Consider the following 23,273-nt stretch of genomic DNA (forward strand, 5'->3'; position numbering starts at 1 on the left):
TCTGTCAGTGAGCCAGTTGGCAACCCATCTTGTGATGTAGGGATTTATACCTAGTTTAGTGAGTTTAGCTATAATTCCAGAATGGGGGATGGTGTAGAAAGCCTTGGCGAGGTCAAGATAGGCTGTGTGAACCACCTTACCCTCATCTACGGCTTTGGTGACTGCCTCAAAGAATTCAATCAGGTTCAGGAGTCATGATCTGCCTTTCACAAACCCGAACTGGGTGGGATCCAGAGTTTGGAGGTTACCAATGTCTTTGTTTATGAGTTCCATGATGATACGTTCCATGGCCTTGCAGGCCAGGCTCTGCAAGGCCAACTTAATTAAAGGCCTTAACATAAACAGATAAGTACCGGACCAGGGGTAAATTTCTGATTTCCCATCCACTGATCCAACTTTTTCTTGAGTTGGGTTAGGGAAGATCTCTGCTTGACATGGATAAGAAGCCTGTTTCAGAGACGTGGTAGTCCCTGAGACACATACCTGTCTCTCCAGCATGTCTTATTTATGTTACAGGTTAGGTTTAGGTCCCTAGCTTGGGTAATTCTGATGCTGTTTGTTTTGTGGATGTGTAATATGTCCATTAGCATGAGATCAGAGGATGCTTTTTAAGTCAGGTATAGAACAACTCTCATCAGCATGTAGGATATCAAGTACAGGAACAGGGCTTTCAGGCAATCTGTGTAGGACATGTACTTTATGCCCTGTATTCTTTTTATGAGTGACTTGTGTGAAAACCAGTTATTGCACATGTCTGGTCAGTTACATACTGATGGGGGCATTTTGCTCAATGATTGGTTTGATGAGGGCTGAGTACAGTGAAACAATGACATTTTTTAACCTAAATGCCACACCCTTGCTTATAGGTTGTGCATCAAGGCACACATGCATTTTCCTCCTCTGTCTGCTGACCAACAAATTTCCCCCTTACCAGACTCCAGCCCATCCTTTTCCTAATGGTGAGGAATTGCCAGATCTGATGGGGAGAGGACCATTCAGAGAGGCCATCATACAAGGAGACACTGGGAGGTTTGTGCTCTCACTAGCATCCTGGCAATGATAGCATTTCTGTAAGTCCCTAACCCCACCCTTTGGCTGGGGGATGGGCTACACACATCACTATAGGGAATCTGAATACCCTCCCTTGTGAGTTCATGTTCCCATACACTTGGCAGTGAAGGCTACCATCACTTGGTGGATTGATGAGCTGTAAGCAGGTACCCAGAGTAACCAATGTAATGCCACCCTTCCTCCAAAGGATCGTGCACATCCACATCCTGCTCTGAGATTTCCATCCTCTTCTGTATGTGTAAACTCGGGTCACTTGGGCCATAGTTAAGGATTTATCTCCTCTATGCTGCAGCAGTACCTACAATGAATGGATTTTGGCAGAAGACTCAGTCAGAAATGCAACAGAAACACTTAGCACAGGAAAACAGTGTGGAAGAGAGATGGAGAGAAAGAGGAAAAAGAGATAGACACTGGGGAAGGGGGTCTGTTATGGAGGGTTGGTATAATATAGAAAATGTATAAGGATGAGCCTGGGAAGTGTGGAAACTATACTGGGGCTTGTACTGGAGGTGTCAGTGCCAATAATAATAAGGGGTGCAGTGAAGAACAGAAGAATCAGACAATGTGTGACAATATGCATAATATCAAACTGATCATGAGAAAGCAACAGTGAGGGCAGGGCTAAGGAAAAGACAACAGAATTGTGTAAGGATAGTATCTGTGTAGTCTTCTCTGAAGTACACCCCACATCAAGGCACACAGACAAGAGAAGAAAAAAAACACAAGGGAATGGCATTTAAAGCAAAATTATGGTTTATGTTAGGATTGGCAAAATGCATGGGAGACTCTGAAGCTGTACACAACAAACAAGCATCATTTCAGTGACAAAGAAATTAAAGAAGGCAGACAACTAGATGTGTGATGGCTTTAAACTAACTAGAAAGGGAGAGGGTGGGGTTGGGCATTGAAACAGCAAAGACAAGTCAGGTGCGTAGGGAGCACAGTACTAAGTAAGGAAAGCATAGAAATGGGGAAAGGAAAGAGCCAGCAGAAAGTAATGGTGGTAGAAAGTAATATGATGTTTTACTACTGGTGCTGACAATTTTACATGTACATGTAATAGTTTAACATTCCTTTCTTTGTTTTTACTGCTCTTCTCTGCCATTCTGAACTGTTATCAAATTTGTAAATACATGCACAGTGCATACTTCGCAGCTGATTCTTGTTTACTATTCTGCTTATTCTGGTCAATGTAATTGTTTTTTTTCATCACCTATGTGCTCAATCATTATAGCTTCTTAATTAATTTGTACTTTTGTTGTGACTGCCTTGTGGCCTGGATTGCTGTTGAAAAGGGTCTTCTACCCGGTTAACAAACAAACACAATAAAACAAAACAAACAAGCAACTACATGGTATACAGCACAAGGTCTACAGAGAAGCTGAGAGTGAATTGCATGTATAAGGGCAAGGTGGAGCAGTGATTAAGACATGGGCAGCAGGTCAGTGGAATGAGATATGCTAATCCCAGGACACAAACTGTTCAAACAAGATAGTAACAGCAAAAGAGGGGTAGAAGTGGTCAAGTCAATAAGAACGTTAATGAAATGCTCACTGGAATGGGAAGAAAAGAAAATGATAGTAATTAGCAATTAACAGGAATGCACTATGGCTAAGAGCAATTGTGCATCGGTATGTGTAAGTCCATCAGACCTGAAGAAAGTGGACAACATGTCTCTGCAGAGGGTCATGAGATGAGCCAGGTAAAAAAGAGGAAGCTCATAAGGGGAGGCTGGGGTCACAGTAGAACAAATTGACATGCGGCAACAATTGTAGCTTCAGCGACATGAGATCAGACATGTTTGGGTTTCAGGAAACTAGAACCCACACTTAAACCAAACATCCTGTAGTAGAGTAAGAAGTGACGGTTAAAGAGCTGCCAGGAACATCAGGATGGCTATATATATATATATATATATATATATTTATTTATTTATTTATTTTTTTACTTTTTATTTCTGTTTGCTATTTGCATGTAATTATATGAGATGTCACTGCCTATGCTTGGAGCTTTTCTCCCCGGGCCTCTACTGAAAATGGACATATATCCAGTTAGACTAGCCCGGTCAACAAATGTACAATAAAATAAAATAAAATAAAATAAATAAAATAATAAACCATGCAGAACGTATGAGGAAAATGAAGAGAACAGCGAGGAATAAATGAACAAAACTCAATAAGGAAAGAAGAGAGGATAAATATGAGGGCACCCGAAGAAAGCCATGGGGAGAAGAAGAGGGGGAAAGGCAACAAGGAGGAAAGGAAGCATACCACAAGGTAGGTAAGAAAGCTAAAGTCGGAATTATAACTAGCTATGGTCAGAAAAAAAGTAAGGAAAGCATAACAGTATCCAAGTATAAAGAAAAAAATAATTACAAGGTAGTCAGTCTTGAATTACTCCCAGAGAAAGTAAATGAATACTGATAGTTAGGATCTCTGGAATTTCTGTGACCAAACTCCCACATCAAAGAAAATCACTATAGTTTTATGGACATGAGGTCATGCCAGTGCAACTTAAAAATGGTGAAGTCATACATAGGCAACCCACTGGATATTGTGCTAATTGATTTAGTACAGCCTCTGACATTGCCCCAGAAAGCTGTGATGGTATAAGGAGGAGCTTAAGGTGTCTACATGGGTGGATAAGTGGCTAAATCGTAACTGGTATACCTTACAGGGAAGTGTAAGTTTATAAACTGTGAGAACAGTCACCAACATGTAAAAATACGGGGACCCACATTAAGTAGCAAAGACGTAAAAGAAAGAGACATTGGAGTATCATTTCAGGAACAGGTGAACATGGCCAGAAGAAACAGGTAATGGCAAACATCAACAGAATTGTGGGATGTACAGTTTGGGTAGGGGTCTGAATCCAGGGAAGAGTTAGCCTCTCATAATACCATAATAGGAGACATACATGCAGTTGTGGAAGCCATTCAAAAAAGGAACTCAGGTTTTTAGACTGGGTGGAGAGTTCTGCCACTAAGGTAGTCATGATGAAGGGAGGGTATGGTGTATAAGGGGAGGCAGAGAAACATAGGATATATACATAAGAAGAGAAAAAAGGAGGGAGGACACAATCTGGACTTACAAGATTGAGGGATGCTGGGTAATTGAGTTTAAAGAAAAGGTGGAAGGGATCATGACAGGATATGTAGTGATAGGGAAGAGCACATTTCACAATATATACAAGTAAATACTATTTCAGAGAATAATTGGTAAAGGAATGCAACAGTCTTGCATAGAACATAGTGGAGATGAAAACTATTTTGGGCTGATAGTGACTTATGCAGAAGGAACAATAACATGAGAAAGACATTACCCTCAGGGTGTGATAATAAAATTGTTTGAAGAAACAGACAAAGTTATGACTGATGTTGAGTTTAAACACAGTACTGTTTCTCTAAGAATATTCCTCTCAACGTTCAATTGCTATGGAAGGTAAACTCACAAAGCCGTGCTTTCTCTGGACTAAAGGCAAATACATCAAACGTAACATTTGGGTGGACCCAAAAGCAACAATGCAATCACTACACCCCATTTTCTGTTTTATTTATCTTTCACCTTTCTGATGTGAACTTGTTATGCCATCAGTACCTCTTTGAAGTTGGTGTGTAACTTGAACAAGATTCCCCGTCCCATGCACAGTATGGATCTCGTGCCAGGCAACAGTCAGCGCAGGCTTTCCCATAAACACTGCAGCGATGCAAGGTCAGCTGAGTAACACCAATATCAGACGAGACATACAGTTGTTGCTATAAAGAAAAAAAGTGATATTACATTTAGAATTAGTTCCACTTTAAGAGTGGCATCAGAAAACTGTGGCATATTTTCTGTAACTGTATACAAATAAGCAGAACCTGTTATAAATCATCAACCCTTACAGGAAAAACACTCACAACTCTTCAATGACTATACTTCTCTGCTTTGCCCCTGCATTTACAAATGACAGCTGTTATCTTTGCTGTTGTCAGAATTGTAGCTCTACTCATTGGCGTTGGTATAATACTCAGACCTGGTACTCATTGGCTTTGGCATAATAGTCAGACCTGGAGTTCATTGGCATTGGTATAATACTCACACCACCTAGTACTCATTGGCATTGGCATAATACTCAGACCTGCTGCTCATTGGCATTGGCATAATACTCAGACCTGCTGCTCATTGGCATAATACTCAGAGCTGGTACTCATTGGCATTGGCATAACACTCCGACCCGGTACTGATTGGCACTGGCATAATACTCAGACATGGTACTCATTGGCACTGGCATAATACTCAGACCTGGTACTCACTGGCATTGGCATAATACTCAGAGCTGGTACTCATTGGCATTGGCATAACACTCCGACCTGGTAATCATTGGCACTGGCATAATACTTATACATGGTACTCACTGGCATTGGCATAATACTCAGACCTGGTACTCACTGGTATTGGCATAATACTCAGAACTGGTACTCATTGGCATTGGCATAACACTCTGACCTGGTACTCATTGGCACTGGCATAATACTCAGACATGGTACTCATTGGCATTGGCATAATACTCAGACCTGGAGTTCATTGGCATTGGCATAATACTCAGAACTGGTACTCATTGGCATTGGCATAACACTCTGACCTGGTACTCATTGGCACTGGTATAATACTCAGACATGGTACTCATTGGCATTGGCATAATACTCAGACCTGGAGTTCATTGGCATTGGCATAATACTCACACCACCTAGTACTCATTGGCATTGGCATAATACTCAGACCTGCTGCTCATTGGCATTGGCATAATACTCAGACATGGTACTCATTGGCATTGGCATAATACTCAGACCTGGAGTTCATTGGCATTGGCATAGTACTCAGACCTAGTACTCATTGGTGTTGGCATAATACTCACAGCTGGTGCATCAGTTTAATTTAAGGGTATGATATCCTTCAGAAGTAACCTTATAGTCGAACACCCCAAGCCACTACTTATTAGTTGCTATTGTGACTGAAACTGCTATTCCATGAACATATCCTCATATATAGTCACCACAATAACACATTTAGTACAAAATATCAGCATAAGGTGATACCAAAATTCAGAATGTAATAGAAAATATTACCATAATCCCCATAAGTGGTTAACATACAAGACATGCAATTGAAAATATCATAAGTAGTTACTAAAATAAGACATTTAACAAGAAATATCATCATAAATTGTTACTTCAGTAAAACATTTAAGAGAAATATCACCATAATACTTACCACAATAAGGCATTTAATTGATTATACCAGCATAAGTACTTATCTTGGTAAGATATATACCAAATAATAAATCCATAAGTTATTACAATAAGATATTTAAGAGAAAATACCTTAATAACTAATAGAATACAATGTTTTATAGAAAACATCATAATTACTTACCAAAATAAAATATTTAGTTGAAAATATCATCATAGTTACCACAGTAAGCCACGTAATAGAAAATATCACTTTAAGAGGTTACCACTACAAGATATTTAACAGAAAAAAATTTCCATAAATTGTTAACCAAAATAAGACATTTAATCGAAAACATCATAGTTATCAAAATAAGAAATATGATAGAAAAATATCACAAATCATTACCGCAATAAGACATGTAATACATTTTATAAAAGATATCATGGTAATTCGTTACCACAATAAATTTAATGCAAAATATTATAAAGATAGCATAACAATAAACACTTGTATTAGATGAATGGAGGACAGCAACAGTCATCCCCTTGCCCAAGGATGGGGCATAAACTGACCCAGGTAATTATAGACCTGTAAACCTAACCAGTCTCATCTGTAAGGCTATGGAAAGGATCACTATTGACTTAATAAGTAAGGTCATAGGCACACTACAAACTTTTGACCCAAGCCAGTTTTGATATGTCAAGGGGCAATCCTGTCTACTCAACCTGGTTGACCTCTTTGAGAAAGTTACTGAAGTAATGAATGAGGACAAATCAGCACACACTGCATAATTAGACCTCAGAAAGGTGTTGGACACCATCCCACATACAGGCATTGTAGATAAACTCTCCAAGTTAAATGCAAAGCCTTATGTAACTAACTGGATAGCAAACTGCCTCACAAACAGAATCCAGGAAATTAGAGTGAGCAGCTCTACCCCCTCCAAAAGGCCTGTCACTAGTGGTGTACCCCAGATTTCAGTCCTTGGGTTACACCTCTTTGACACTTACTTCATGGAGGTGAAAGTATATGTCAGTGGTCTATGGCTGGCCAAGTTTGTAGAAGACTGCAAACTTGGTGCCATCATAATCTCCCGAGAGTACACCAATACCTTCTAAGAGGGCTTTTCCCAAACAAATAGCTGGTGTTAAACTGATGGACTACCACCCAATGCCATGAAATGTACAATAATCTCCTTCAGCAAGAAAGGCCACCGTTGCAACTATCGCATTACAACTCTAAGGTGATCCTCTAGTCAGGGAATTGGGAGCTTATATTGACAATGAACTGTCTTTCAATTATCATGTATCCATTATTGTAAGGAACTCCTTTTTATTGTACAGCTTATATCTAAAGGTATGGCATCCAGATCCAGGAATGTAATCATTCAACTGTACTCAGCTCATTTGGCCAGTCACTGAACATAATACTTCCTTCCATACGTACCTGTCCAAAACACTTTGCACAACTGTAACAACTGCATGCTTATACTCTAAAAAAATCAAGGACCTAAATCATAAAATCTATTCAGACCATCTCAAGGCTTTGTGCCTATTCTGTATCATACAGGCTAAGAGGTGACTTCTGTGTTGTGTATACAGCCTCAACAGACCCTATTCTGTTAGACCCATTACACATTCAGAAGTCCGGTGGTAGCATAAACACCCAATCAAGATAGCAATCTCAATCTCTTTTTCAATATAAACAAGACAAGTTGGAGGGGATAGAGATGTATTAGAGAGTAGAAGTGTAGCTAGGGTGGGAAGAAGGGTAAGTATTAAGGAATGCACTCGACAGGATCCATTTTTTTTTTTTAATTTTTGGTTCTCGCATAACTGTGAAGAGGAGCTGCCAGATTAGGGAACAGACCTGTTTTTTATGTTGCTCTCATGTACAGAAAGAGTCTGTCAAGATCTGGCACTTTTCTTTGCAAAAGAAGGAAGGAGTGTGCCAGAATCAGAGAACAGAGCTATTTTTTGGCTCTCAATAGGAGTACAAAGTGTTTTTAGACCTGGCATTGCTAATAGGAGTAGTGCCAGATTGGAGATCAAAGAACAGACTTTATTTTCTCCTCAACTTAGTGTTGAGGGGTGCTAGATATAGGAGAATCACTGGGTGCTAAATCAGCCAGCTACAGCCCCATCACAGGGAGTATTGCTCCTACGGAACCATCATACACTCTTTACATAAAGCAAAATACTTCTCTTCCTCTGTTCAAATGAAATTTGGTTGACTGTATGGAAAAGTGTACATTTGTTCCTGGTTTAGTACCATGTCCCTTATGGAAAAGGGCAATAAGTAATAGTCCAACATATTCTTGTTCGGTCAGCTTTGGTTTATTTATACACAAAATATAAGGGCTAAAAAAACTACCATGGAAATGTAAGGCTAGGTTTCTTGTGATCCTCTCAGATCAATAGCCTATTAAGTACATATGAACTTAAAAGAAGTTATCAAAATAAGACATTCAATAGAAACATCACATAAGCTGTTACCACAGTAAAACATTTTACAGAAAACAGCACCGTAAGTAGTTAAGTGAATAAAACACGTGATAAAAATGCCATAAGTAGTTATCAAAATAAGACATTTAACAGAAAATGTCCCAGCTGTTACCATGATAAGACATTTAATATAAAACATCATCATAAGTAGTTACCATAATAAGACATTTAACAAAAAATATCATCGTAAGTTGATACAGTAATACCACATTTAGCAGATATTTTCTTAATCAGTTTTCGGCTACTGTTTTAAGGTGGGTGAATAAGGTTTTCAAATGGCATTTTTTCTACAATGTTTTGTGACAGATGCTATTTTGATAGCTTCTTCACTTTCCTTCAGACATTTTTCAAGCTGTAGAATTACATTTATTAACTGAGGTCTGTGTAACTATTGCAAGATAATCACTGGGTGCATATTACTGACAGCTATACTGCACATTTTATAGGTAGGTACTAGGCTATCGGTCCTGGGGCCTATATAAGCCTACCCAAAATGGTTCCCTGGCTTTCGCCACCCAAGAAAATTATTCTCATTGAAGGATTTAGCAGTGCACCACACCACAAACATGCACACACACACACACACACACACACACACACACACACACACACACACACACACACACACACACACACACACACACACACACACACACACACACACACACACACACACACACACACACACACACACACACACACACACACACACACACACACACACACACACACACACACACACACACACACACTTGCACACCAATACACATGACATGCAGACCTGTGGGCAAGTTGTAGGATCTCCAAGCTCACCTACACCATGCCTTTTAGGACATTTGAAGAAATAGGACAACCTAACAAAAAGCAAAACAGTAATCTTAAACTGACTGAGGAATCATGCAGAAGACAGACACCGAGAAACCCCAGCTAAGAAGTTAATTGGAAGACCAGGTACAGTCATGCAGCAGTGCTAAAGTCCAGCTGCCTTTATTTTGGTAGTATTTTTATTAATTACTCATTGTGACACCTTCCTCCACTAACACCTGCCATGCCTGACATTTGGTGTTCTACCAAATCTTGCTTCCTGCTTCTTCCTTTTAAAAGAATCCCACATGCCCATGTAATGTACCCTGTCTACATATGATTCACTGTTATAGCTCATTACAATGGCCTGCTCTAGTTTATTGCACCATTATGCATGTAGTGTGCTGTTGATGGTATTTTGGGGCTGCAGAGGTCTTAGAGAGAGGCCTTCATGCTACCCACAGGTTGGCACTCCCACTCTCTTGGGGCCAAATATGCTGGGGCACCAAGTAGTTCTTCATGTATAACTGGGTTTGCACACTTAACTCCCCAAATGAACCATGAGTGCATGGACTCATTTACTTTGCAACCTGATTTTGACAGGTATCAATAAAACTGTAGCACAATCCTTACAACAAAAAGGGATTCGGCTACAGGCTACTCACTCTATCCCTTAAAGCTACTGCTACTGAATACTTAAAATGTATTGACTGAATTAATTACTGTAACTGCATTAAACTTTGCCTGTGTAGCCCAGACAGTGTGTGTGTGCGTGTGTGTGTGTGTGTGTGTGTGTGTGTGTGTGTGTGTGTGTGTGTGTGTGTGTGTGTGTGTACATGCATGGGTGAAACAAAATTACCAATGGCAATGCTCTCTCTGACACCTTAAATCTTTACCCATAGTGCTTCTTGTCAGGTGGAGCCATGTCTCACCTCTCATAACCTTAGCAGTGATGTTTATTAGACACAGCACTACCCAATTGCCACAAACAGAAATATGTTACCCATAGTCTAGAGACATCCCCACTGAGATGGTGCTGTGCTGAATCACTTTCATATGCTATGCCTGAATACAACATACTAGATATTTTATAATCTGACACAGTACAGAGTAAAAGCAACATAAACCTTCAAGGACCTGGCAAAGGCAGTATAACCACATATACATACAGGTACGTGAAGGGGGAGCAGAAACAGAGGCTACCACATGTGCACCTACCCATTGCTACTGATGAAAATAATGAGAATAGAGGTCACTTTGCAGCAGAGAAGGGCTGGAACGAAACTGGGACAACTAGATACTGTTGTACATCATAATAGGTATGCAACTGGACCCAGATGTGTACCTTTTGTAACTGCAAGTCTAAGAATGGTGCATTCTACTATGGCATGACTATCTAGGCATACACCACTCACCTTTGCTCTATTCTAACAACAACAGAATGGCAGGTTTATGAATGGGAGAGACTCACCCATTTGAAGTTGGTATGGAGCATACCTCTCAATACAATAATTTTGGACAAAGACAAAAATAATAAGGGTGGGGGACAGGATTTCAATATCTCACTCATAAACTTAGAAAGTTGTTAGAACAATAAGTTTTGCATCAGAATACATTTTGCTGAAGGATAAGAAGTCTGAAACTCAAATGCCTGTCATTATTTAATGACTTCAGTCCTCAGTATTTTGCCAGAAAACCATAAATGTTATAGGAAGACCACAGATTTGTGATAAAAAGCTGCACATTTTGTAAAATTCTGACAATTTCAGCAGTATGGTGTTGAGTAACAGGGCATAAGGGCATTAAACCTTATTTCCTCCATGTTGAAAGGATCTCAGCCATTATACTTCAGCATTACTGGAACTAATGTTGTGTATTACTTTCTCTATCTTATGAGTCAGCTTCTAGAGTGACCACATGGACAGCCACAGCTATCTATGGAATTTACAAGGGAAAGAGGGAAATGGAAGTAGGTTTCCAGGTCTTTCTTGACTTATCACACATGCATGCACTCATATCTATGGACACTTTAGATTCCTCGCTCCATTTCCTGCATGTCTTTGGAGGGCGGAAGGAAACTGGAGCACCCAGAAAAAACACATGGCCATAAAGGGAAGACAAACAGATTCTGCACAGAAGGCACCCCAGCTGAGAGCAGAACAAGACAATATCATGCTATGAGGTAACAATGCTACTTGTGCAACTGTGCCATCCCCTTACTCTTTCCATCCATCCGCAGCCCCTTTTTCCCATTTTTGCATGGGGGTTGGGGTGCCACTTCAACAGTGGTAATCATCCAGAGCCAAGATTTACACCAGTGGGTGGCTAGCCCTGCTATGGTAGTTCATCCATACCACACACACTTATATGCAGATTCACACCTATGGCCAATTTAGAGTGTTCAATCCACCTACTGCATATCTCTGGGATGTGGGAGGAACACGGAGCACCTGGAGGAAATCCACATGACCACAGGATGGCATGCAAACTCCCCACAAAAGGCACCCTAGCCAAGAATTGAACTGGCTTTCCTTTACTCTATAGCAGTACCAAATTAACTCCTTGAGCTCTGCTGTCCTCCTGTGGAAATAATATGGCATTGTCTTAAATTAGAGCAGACTTTCACTGTTTACAATAACTGTGCATATGGAATACAAAGCTAGGCAATGATTTTACCACATATATCACTCTGAAAGGATATCTGTTTAAGTACCCATTGCTACTTACTATTTGCTTTGTCTCCCGCTGTCTAAGTGAGTGGCTCTGAGCAAGTCACTTAACCAGATAGTGCTCCTGAGATGAGTCTGAAAATGGTCTATATAAAAAAATAAAGAATGAGATATACCAGTGTAATTCCATGCCATCAGCTTCCTTCTCTTACTAGAAGTTTTTTCACTGGATGACTTGGTTTCCACTTAGCTGTTCTGTGCATTTCTTTGTTCCTGCCTTACCAATACAGATGGCATGAAAAAACACATCCTCAATTTGGCCTACACATTTTTCAGTCACATCTGGATTGTTTTATATGACTGCCTTGGATCAATTAAACTTCCTGCCTTATAAACATCGATATATGATCACTTTTTTCTGGGAATTTTATTTCCATTTAATTTCAAATTGCAAAAATAAAAGTGCTTTACAGTTATCTTTTAGGTAATTTACTAAGCACTATTGCTTTCTCACTCTATCAGCTCTATTAGTTTTCATTTTAATATCTGTTGGAATTTCCAAAGCTACACTCAGCTGACTCTCTAATGAAGCTCCAAGTCATACAAATCAAAAATTATCGATCCTTCTCTTTTTTTCCCCAGCTTATTCACATTATACTTTCAAATTTCTACAGCTGATTTTAATCCTCTTGTTTCTGTTGTGTTTCCTAATAATGGCTATTGAACTCTTGCCTTGAGATCGCCAACTCAGTAGCCCAAAGATTTACCTAGAGAATTGCTTTTAAAATAGAACCAAGTGCTTTAGGCTTGCACTTCACTAATTATGCCAGACACCAGTGCTATGACTTTATCTGCTATATTTCCATGATTATTTCTTTGTTATCAGTTAAAAATTGCAAGAAAAACAAAGCCAAGTTACAGTTTTCACTGTGTGATACCTTAAGCCTTCTGTTATCACTTACTGATTCAGAATTTCACTTGGTTATTTTGCCCTTCAGCTGCCAGTTAAGCCTTTCTTCAGTCATAGAGAAATCCACAGAACACTGCAGAGCTTACCCTAAATGGATGTTGCCATCTTGGCCCACTTCATCAACCTTGATTAAGTGTTTATTCCTTGATCACCTGTATACTTGCTTTTTTTCTCACTATATTCTTTAGCAATGTTGTCACTTTACTACATTCCATACTTACTTTAGCTGTCTTACCTAACAACATTTTTTACTAATGCCGTCTTCTTTCTACAGATATATATATATATATATATATATATATATATATATATATATATATATATATATATATGGGTTACCTTCATTTCATTGACAGCTCATTTCAGTGACAGTCAAATCAGCAGGACCAATTCACTGAAAGTTTATTTCACTGACAACTCATTTCACTGAAACTCATTTCGTTGACAGTTATATATGGCCTGTTCCCCACTGTAATGCAATCCTGGAGTTAGACTATATAGTAAAGGGGGTGTGGGGGGCACAGCCACCCACATTGGGGGGTTGTGGGGGGGTGAAGCCCCCCCACATATTATAAACGTTTTAATCTATACAGATGGATACTTACAAGTGCAATGAATAACTGTTTTGCAGAAAACAATATCAAGTATGTGGGGGGCATTGCCCCCCACAACCCCTCTTACTATATATTCTAACTTCAGGATCGCACTACAGTGGGGAACAGGCCATATATAACTTCAATGAAATAAGTTTCAGTGAAATGAGTTGTCAGTGAAATGAGTTGTCAGTGAAATGAACTATCAGTGAATTGGTCTTGCTGATTTGCTTGTCAGTGAAATAAGCTGTCAATGAAATGAAGGTATATATAGGTGTCAGACATTCTAATGAAACAACAGAATGCCATTGTGATTATAGGAGTTACGGCTGACCATGCCAGAAGAAATAGAGCAGTGGATTTGTAACATATGCCAGCACAGCTAGCTGAAATGTTTAAATAATTATATGGGATGTGTATATCAAACTGATTTATACATATGTTTGTGCTGAAAATGTATTTGTGAGGTTTGCTTGTGTTAAAATGTATCAAAAGTGTGCCCTGCTGGAAGGAAAAGATATATAGATGCATTATTGTGACTGAACTAAATTTATACATTATAACAGCACATAGTGGAAGTGAAGAGGTAAATCTTAATCTACCTAACTTTGCAAATTATTCTTGAAATTAAATTACTTTATGGGTTAAAATCAGAAAATGCGGCACTTGAAAGACTACCAATGCAGTTTGAAGAAATCCACTTTATCACAAATCACAGAAGGTTATGGGTACTTTATGGGTTAAGCCATAAGAATGGTATTCCACAGTTTTGAATGGAGCCAGAGACGCAATGTCTGTGCTAGAGAGTAGCTCCTGTACGAAGAGTGAAATAGTTTTATGGTTTTGTGATTTCCTGGAGATCTCAGCAAAGCTCTGTGTGTATAGTAACACATAGGTGCTAAAATCCTGTCAGCTTCTAGTGTTGGTGATAGCATTGGAAACAGTCAGATGATCAGATGTGTGTGATGTCATTCTGTAAGTCAAAAAGAATATTTAGATATTAGTAGGAGTTTGCTCTCAAGGGTGGCCACGGTGGTGCAGTGGTTAGCATTGCTGCCTCACAGCAAGAGGTTCTCCGGTTCGATCCTCGGCTCGGGTGCCTTCTGTGCGGAGTCTGCATGTCCTCCCTGTGGTCGCGTGGGTTTCCTCCGGGTGCTCCGGTTTCCTCCCACATCCCAAAGACATGCTGCAGGTGGATTGGACACTCTAAATTGGCCCTAGGTGTGCGTGTGAGTGTGCCTTCTGTGGAAGGTTGGGCGCCGGGCTGGCAACTCGACACCGTAAAACTCCACTGCCATTCAATGTGCAGACAAGGTGATCCACTGTGGCGACCCCTAACCGGGAAAAAGCCGAAAGAAGAAGTAGGAGTTTGCTCTCAGAATTCTGTATTCTGTTTTGGATCTGACAACAAGGACCACTCACCCATATACTCTTGCCTTGAGATACTAGGCAACTTAACTAAGGAACAGTAATTCTTTTAGAATAGTTAGTAAATATAGTATGATTAAAAGTACTGTTTTTCTATAACTATGTCAAACTTTCCATTGGTGTGATTTTTAATATTCCCTGTGATGGAAACTCTGGTGTTTAATGTAAATAGATATTTAGTATTTTCTTGTTCTTTTATTATTTATTATTAAATATATTTAAACTTTTCATTGTGGCTTGTCCTTTTAGAAGAAATTTAAGCTTTGAGAGTATTTGCACATATTTATTTTGACACTCAAAATCTCATGAGTTGCACAATTTACAGAGCAAGTATCAATAACAGTTTTCTCCAGCATCACCTAAATTTTTGCCAGATGTTATGCAATAGTTTGTAAGTCAGTAGGTTATGTAACAATAATTGTATGTATGGAAATAGTGCAAATCTTTACAATTACTAGAAAATAGCTGTCAATATCTCAAGCATAGTGTATTACACATGAACAGTGATGGTGTACTTTTCTGTTTGTCATCACATTTCCCATACTACCCCTTCATAACATATAGCTTACTCAGTTATATAAAATGTGGGAAGCAGTGATTAATATCTCCAGCAGAGTGCATCCTAGGTTAACAGTCTTAGTGCCGTGTTGTTTCTTACACCTTGACTTTTCATGTGCTGCCTGTTATTAATAAGTCATTTAAGTAATCCATTCCCAAAAATGTTATATCTTAAAAAGCAATGAGTGTTAAAAGGAAGTATACAAAAAGTCGCACTATGTGTGAATGAATTAAAAGCAATACAGATGGTACAGCCTGTGATATATTAGCTTGTGGTGTAATATTTTTTTTCATTATAACCCTTTTTCATAAATAGGTGTGAAACAAACTAGGGAAAATGTGCAACAAAGTAAGATTTAAAATCTACCAAAGTGAGAACAACATAAGGCTAAATTAATGTTGGAAGGCAGAAGTAGTTTTTTGAAGAAAACATAAGAGATGAGTTTTATTTTGCACATATTGCTCAAAAATAAAAAGGTAATTAATCATAAAAGTACACAATATGAAAGTTGTTTGAGCTGGATTGACAAAAATGTGGATGTGTAGACATATAACATAATGATGAGTTCCATAGTTCATAACAGGTACAGGAAGTATTAGAGAAACAATGCATTTCTCAACAATGGAGCCGCTACTTGACTGGAAGTGTGCAAGGGGTGGGGGGTTGTGTTACCATACAAAACAAAAATATTAATCTCCAGGCCAGGAAACATACTGAAACAATACAATGTTATTAATAATCATTTGAGAGCTGTTAGTCATCCAGTGCACATAAGGGCCTTTCAGATGTTATCTGATATTAGGACATCCCACCTAAGCATGCAACACCTTCCTGAATATGCTAACAGACATGTCAGAATGATGCCCTGCTGCAATCAGGGCCAGTACTGAGCCAACTCTGTTACATTGTTATCCATCTCAGCAGACTTAATATGGATTAATATTACCATGACAGGAGGTGCTCTTCAGGGATTCTTTTACTAAAATATGTCATTGCATGCATGGTGGAGTCCATGTGTTAATGGCTGGGAATCCTAATACCAGTTAAATTTCACTTTACATCTTTAATCAGTGCTCGGATAGGCTTTTCTGCATTAAACCTCTCCATCTTTCTGGTTCCTTTCCCATTTTTTTAAATGAGTAATGCGTATAATTTCAAAAATACTTAAAGAAGAAGAGGCATCAAGTTACTTAATGAATACCTTCTTGGCATATTCATCCTCCTCCTCAGGTAAGGATTCCCTATAGAAGAGGAAACAAGGCCAAAGCTGTGTAACAGTACTCTATATGTTTTTATAAATGAGGAAAACTCCAGACTTACCCTTTTGGATGAAATCTTCATGGTTTTCACTGCCACTGGAGACTGAAATATAAACATTTTCTTTTCAGATTTTCTTACATTGGAACAAAATAAAACATACAACATTAAATATGTTAATAATTACAAAATGTGTGGTAACCTAGTAACTGCTTATCTACCAAGATAATATATTTTTTAGTCAATTCTACATATTGTAGCAGACCACAACCTTTACTAAATTGGGTGGCATTAATTCAAAATTCTTAGCGTGAGAATTGTTTACTCATTTTGAAGAAAATCTGCCTTTGTTTCAATATTTGTTACAGTTCAGCCTAGCACACCATGATATATGAAGATCTCAGTAGATGGCAGTATAGCATACATGTTAATACTACAGTATCAATGTCTGTTATTAACAGGCACAAATACATATAGCCTTCCATATTATTGTTTTTTTTTTTTTGTTTTGTTTTTTGTTTTTTTTGCAACAGTTTTTTTTTCTCTGCAGGCAGTTTAGCAAATAAAAATAATACCTTTCCTAGATAAACTTGAATAACTTTAAAATGAATCAAGGTAATAGGGTACTGTTCAATGCACAAATGTTCTGCAGGTAAGCCTTTTTAAAATGAGTTGCATTTGATGTGCAGGTTCATAGATATATACTCGGCTAATGACCACCGGTGCCTTTATAAGCCTCACTGCGCAATTCAACCAAACTGTATCTCTTTGTATCATGGCCATTATTAGCAGGGGGTATGTGGGGAAGTTTCTAGAGGTTATATGGGGAATGTGTTAATTTGGGTATTACTGTCTGCCAGAGACATGAGGGCCAGACCCAGGGTGAATTTCTGATGTCCTATCCATCGGTCAAAGCTATGCTTAAATAGGGTTAGTAATGGACTCTGCTTCACATGGATGGGGAGCCTGTCCCAGACAATGGTAATCCTCTGAGTCACCTATATGGCTTGCTAAGATGCCTTATTTATGTCACAAGCAAAAGTTAAATATTTGAATCTAGTGGTTCTGGTGCTGTTTGCTTTGTGGATATGAAAACAGCCATCAGAGCTGGATCTGAGGATGTCTTGTATGACAGGAATAGATCGCCTCTCGGTAACCTGTAGGAGACTCAGTATAGAGCTAGGTCTTTAAGGCGATCTATATAGGACAATGTGTTTCTATTTGGATTCTCCTGCTAAGGAATCTTTGTGGGGGTTCCAACTGCTGCATATGTTTGGTAAGGTACATACTGAAAGAGCAGCATTATACTCAATGGGATTTACCTCACTTTGTTGAAATCCCATATTATCAAATCTCACTTTGTCAACACTCAAAATATTGAACTCCCACTTCATCGAAGCAGCAGAACAATGAAAATCTTCTAAGGATAAGTAACTACTTACCCAAAAAGAAACAAATCCCAAACCATACCATCCCTAACCCACCCAGGTGGGGGGCTATGCCCCCCACACACCCCTAATTAAATAAACCAATTCTGAGATCTCACTAAAGTTGGGAAAAGGGCAAAGTTCACTGTCTTGCACAACAGGTTACTTTCCCTGGGAAGATCTTCATTGTTCCGTTGCTTCAATGAAGCGGGAGTTCGATATTTTGAGTGTAGACAAAGTATGTTTCGATAATATGGGATTTTGACAAAGTCAGGTAGACCCACTCAATGAAGGTTAGCATAAGGGCTGAATAAAGTGGTACTATGACTTCCTTGGACCAAAGTATCTGTACAATGAATTCAAACTCTGCATCAGCTGCCCTCTTTCTTTAAGCTCATTGCACTTACACATACCACTCAACCACTTAGAGCAAAAAATCTGGACAAAGCCTAAAATGATGGGTGGACAAATAGGGACAAATGTTAAATATTGCTCTTACAAACTTAGAAAGTTGATAGAATAATATGTTTTTCTATTAGCATGAATTTTCAGAAGGATGTGGAGTCTTAAACTCAAATATTTGTCATTATTTAATTACGTCAATCCTCAGCCATTTGCCAGAAAGGTACAAATTTTAGGAGGAATACACCAAAAATATGAGGCAAAAATCTGGACATTCTGTGAAAATCTGTACAGTTAAGAGGTATTACACCATGTGCCACAGAAGGTATTCAGCTTCTTGAATTACTCTAAACATGGCAGCAGGGCTCTATGAACAAAATATTGCTCAGTGAGCAGCTATTTTCAAAATGAGTGGTATGACCTGCAGTTTATCTGAAAAATTATCCGAAAAAGAAATAAAATTAATTCCAATATTTACACCTGACATTTCTTGGCATTCTTACAAATTATGCCTTTTAATGATATTGTAAATAAGAAGTAAGACAGAAACAATATTTTCTCATAATTCTAATAACTGAGAGTAACTCCAAAGCAAATGATGACCACAGAGACATATGAGTATAAATATATTTACACAAGCATTTTTCTGGCATTAATGTTTTAATAATGGATGTTGCTGCTGTCATCTGTTTTTTTTTATCTAAAGAACAGTATTGCACAACAGCATTCAAAGTTCAGCAGGAGAGTTATAAATCAAGGAGGTGATTTAGGGGCAGAGAAGTTTATATCAAATACCAACTCTCCTATGAGCAGTTTCAGTTATCTTACCTTGAATACTGCCACCTCTTCTAGAGTTAGTTCTTCCAGTTCTTTGTCACTCTTAGGGAGAACTATTACCTTTTGGACTGTGCCATGATCTAAAATATAAATAAAAAACATAAGTTACATTATCCAGCACGGAAAACCAAGCATTGGCTTTTACAGTAATAGAAAGTGTTATGACTCAAGGGTTCTATTTACTAGACCTGTTTTTGATGGTAAGAAGTTGTTACGTTGCCTACTCAATCAACACAAAGTCTTGGGGCTTATATACACCTATCTGATTAACAGAATCATCTTATTCAAACTATCGTAGTCTCTACTGTGGCATAAAAGAACGACAAGTTCATCCTTCCAAAAGATGTTACATCCTGGCTAGGAATGGTCAGTGGAAGAAGACAGGAGCATACATCACCCTGTAGCAGCATAGCCCACCTTGGGTCGTAGGGATGCTTTCAAGATAATTGTCAATTATACAATGACTGGCCATTAGTATTCAAAAACCTGCATGTTGATTGGCAAGCCCAACAAGCGTGGCCATTGTAAATCCCACAATACAATAACAGAAAAAGGTCCGGTCACTCGGATTTCTTTCCGTTCGTATATTCCAAAACTTGCATTTTTTTTCAACAAAAATTAAAAAAAAAAAACTATAGTCCATACTCCGGACATACCCGAGAGGCAGCATGGAGGAAATACAAAGAATATCAGGTACGTTATTTAAAACTAAAGCCATGTACCTGATTTTCTTTGCATCTCCTTCATTCTGTCTCTCTCTCCTACCCCTAAAGTAGCCCAAACTTTTTTTTTTTAATAATAAAAAAAGGAAAGCAAAAATGGGGCAATGGACACTTTCTTTTCTCCGTTGCTTCCTTTTCAAAGCATTGATGTACTGGGTATGTGTAGGCACGCAAGTCCCATACGCATGCGCAGCACATCAAAACAATGTAGCAGTATACCACCAGCCGCAGAAGAACAGTAATGCGCTGTTATTCAAAGACTTTATTTAAGAAAAAGTATTTTTTTCTTAAATAATGTAATTGTACAATAGCAATAACCTACTCCGTGGTTGTGGTATATTGAAATTTACCCATGGTTGGCTTTATTTAATCACTCGGGCTTTGCCCTTGTGATTAAGCCACACCAACCGTGGGTAAATCTTCAATATACCACACCACGTCATCAGTTATTGCTTAATTAACAAATGATAAGCTGCAAATTTAACAAAACATCATCTTATAACAACATAAAAACTATCACCTTAGTTTTTCTTGGCAGTGAATAACCCTTAGTTACTTTAAGAAATCTGGAAGTACTTCCAAAATTTTTAATAGCAGTGATGAGTCCATAGTTATTTTAAGACATTTGGAAATGCTCCATTAATTCTAAGAGGAACAGAAGTGAAGGAAAATACAAAGATGGTTTGGGAAAAGAGAAAGAAAACTATGTAGCAATTTGAAAGAAATGCCACAAGTAACCACTCTTGCTAGAAAATCCATTTCAAATGCATGAATATATACATATACACACAATATATATATATATATATATATATATATATATATATATATATATATATATATATATATACATATATAATATGGGTCATCTTAAGTAAATCGAACATTTATAAGTTCGAACCACATATGGCTGAGACCATATGTTTGAACTTGTAAATGTCTGATCTGACTGAATGGAGATCTCCGTACAGAGCAGAAAGGGAAGATTTCCCATTTCCGCAATGTAGTGCGATCTCAGAGTTGATATATTTAAGTAAAGGGGGTATGGGGGCGAAGGGGGCATAGCCCCCCTGCTATAGACATTAAGTTTTGTGTTTTTTGGTTTTATGTGGTTTTACTTCAGTGTTTGAACCTTTACGAGTTCGAACATATGGTCTCGGCCATATGTGGTTTGAACTAGTAAAAGTTTGATCTATGGAAGTAGATATATATTATATATATATATATATATATATATATATATATATATAGGGTCTATATTGAATCAGTGAGCACTTAAAAAAGCGAATGCTGATTCATCGACCCTATTTAACTGAAAGCTGACAATCCCGAACACTCGGAACAGCGATTTTTTTTCCCAGGGAAAAAAATCGGTGTTCCACAAAAAAAAAAAAAAAAAAAAAAAAAGAAAATAAAACAAAACTTAAAACAGTATGTAATTTGGGGGGCTCTTCCCCCCACACACCCCTACTTAAATATACCAACTCTGAGATCGCACCACAGTGGAGGAAATGGCAAACTCCCAAAACTAGCCCATATATATATATATATATATATATATATATATATATATATATATATAAAATCAACACACACACACACACACACACACACACACACACACGCACACACACACACACACACACACACACACACACGATCATGGGATCATAGGAAGTTATTAGGCTATTGGCCCTAAGGCCCTTACAAGCCTAGCCAAGAATTTAGCACATATTCCAACAAGTCAGCACCCTATGCCACTGTCCAGCAGAGACACAGGTGGAATCCCAGGGGTGTAGTTTCTTTTCCCCTTTTGCTTAAAAAGGTTTAATGAGGTACTCTGCTTGATGTGGAGAGGGAATCTATTCCACAAAAGGTGAGTCCCTTGGACACAAATCTGTCCTGTCATCAAGTCCTATTGACGACACAGAGCAGGTTGAGGTCACTCGCGTGGGTTACTCGAGTGGAGCTTCACTTGCGGATATGCAGCAGTCCCCTCAGGGTGGGGTCTGAGATTGCTTTGTATGCCAGACAAAGGTCACCACTGAGGAGTTTGTAGGAGACTGAGTAGTGGGACAGGGCCTATAGCCTATCTGTGTAGAGCAGATGTTTGACGCCTTAGATTCTCTTGGTGTGGAACCTCTGTGGTCTCTTCAGTTGCTGCATATGCTTTGTGAGGTACATGCCAAAAGGGGCATTGTACTCAATAACGGGTCTTATAAGAGAAGAATACAGGGATGTTTTGTTCACCTTGTCCTGGATAAGATACCATTACTAATGAGGTGGGCCATGTAGAAAGCTTTCTGTACTGCATCCCTGTATTCTTCCCTTATAAGACACACACACACACACACACACACACACACACACACACACACACACACACACACACACACACACACACACACACACACACACACACACACACACACACACACACACACACACACACACACACATGGAATTTGGATTGTCAAGTTGTTTTTTCATTGTCTCAGGACTTGGTGATCACAGTATATACACTGAGTCCTGATTCATCAACATTTAGGAACAAGGAGAACTGGACTTCCCTATTGCAGAAACTGGACCCATGATAATGCTTGTTCCGGCGGTTCACTGGTTTGTGTTTCTCTGGATTGCAACTGACAGGTTGTGATCCCGTGATAAGCAAGATAATAAATAAGAACACAGTCCTATAAATAACATATAGTTCTACAAATAATGTACATATGGTATGTGTGTGCAGGTATATGCGTCCTACTGAGCAAACTATATCATAAGAAAACCATGTTTTATGATAAACAAAGTGCATGACAT

The 23,273-nt window shown here is 38.6% G+C and overlaps 1 protein-coding gene across 3 annotated transcripts in view; it reads right to left on the bottom strand.

Moving 5' to 3' along the window:
* The window catches only part of LOC122808957 (semaphorin-3F-like), a 961,051-nt gene that overhangs the window by 59,340 nt on the left and 878,438 nt on the right, over nt 1-23,273 (bottom strand). For all 3 annotated transcript variants that reach the window (XM_044080116.1, XM_044080115.1, XM_044080117.1), the window contains 3 exons: nt 19,726-19,814; nt 17,132-17,173; nt 4,668-4,825 (listed from right to left, as the gene is read on the bottom strand). In XM_044080116.1, the coding sequence (XP_043936051.1) occupies nt 4,668-4,825; nt 17,132-17,173; nt 19,726-19,814 (289 nt within the window). The remainder of the gene's footprint in view (nt 1-4,667; nt 4,826-17,131; nt 17,174-19,725; nt 19,815-23,273) is intronic.

This window comes from Protopterus annectens, chromosome 8.part0 (assembly GCF_019279795.1).
Source record: "Protopterus annectens isolate FY-2018-M chromosome 8.part0, PAN1.0, whole genome shotgun sequence".
NCBI lineage: Eukaryota > Metazoa > Chordata > Ceratodontiformes > Protopteridae > Protopterus > Protopterus annectens.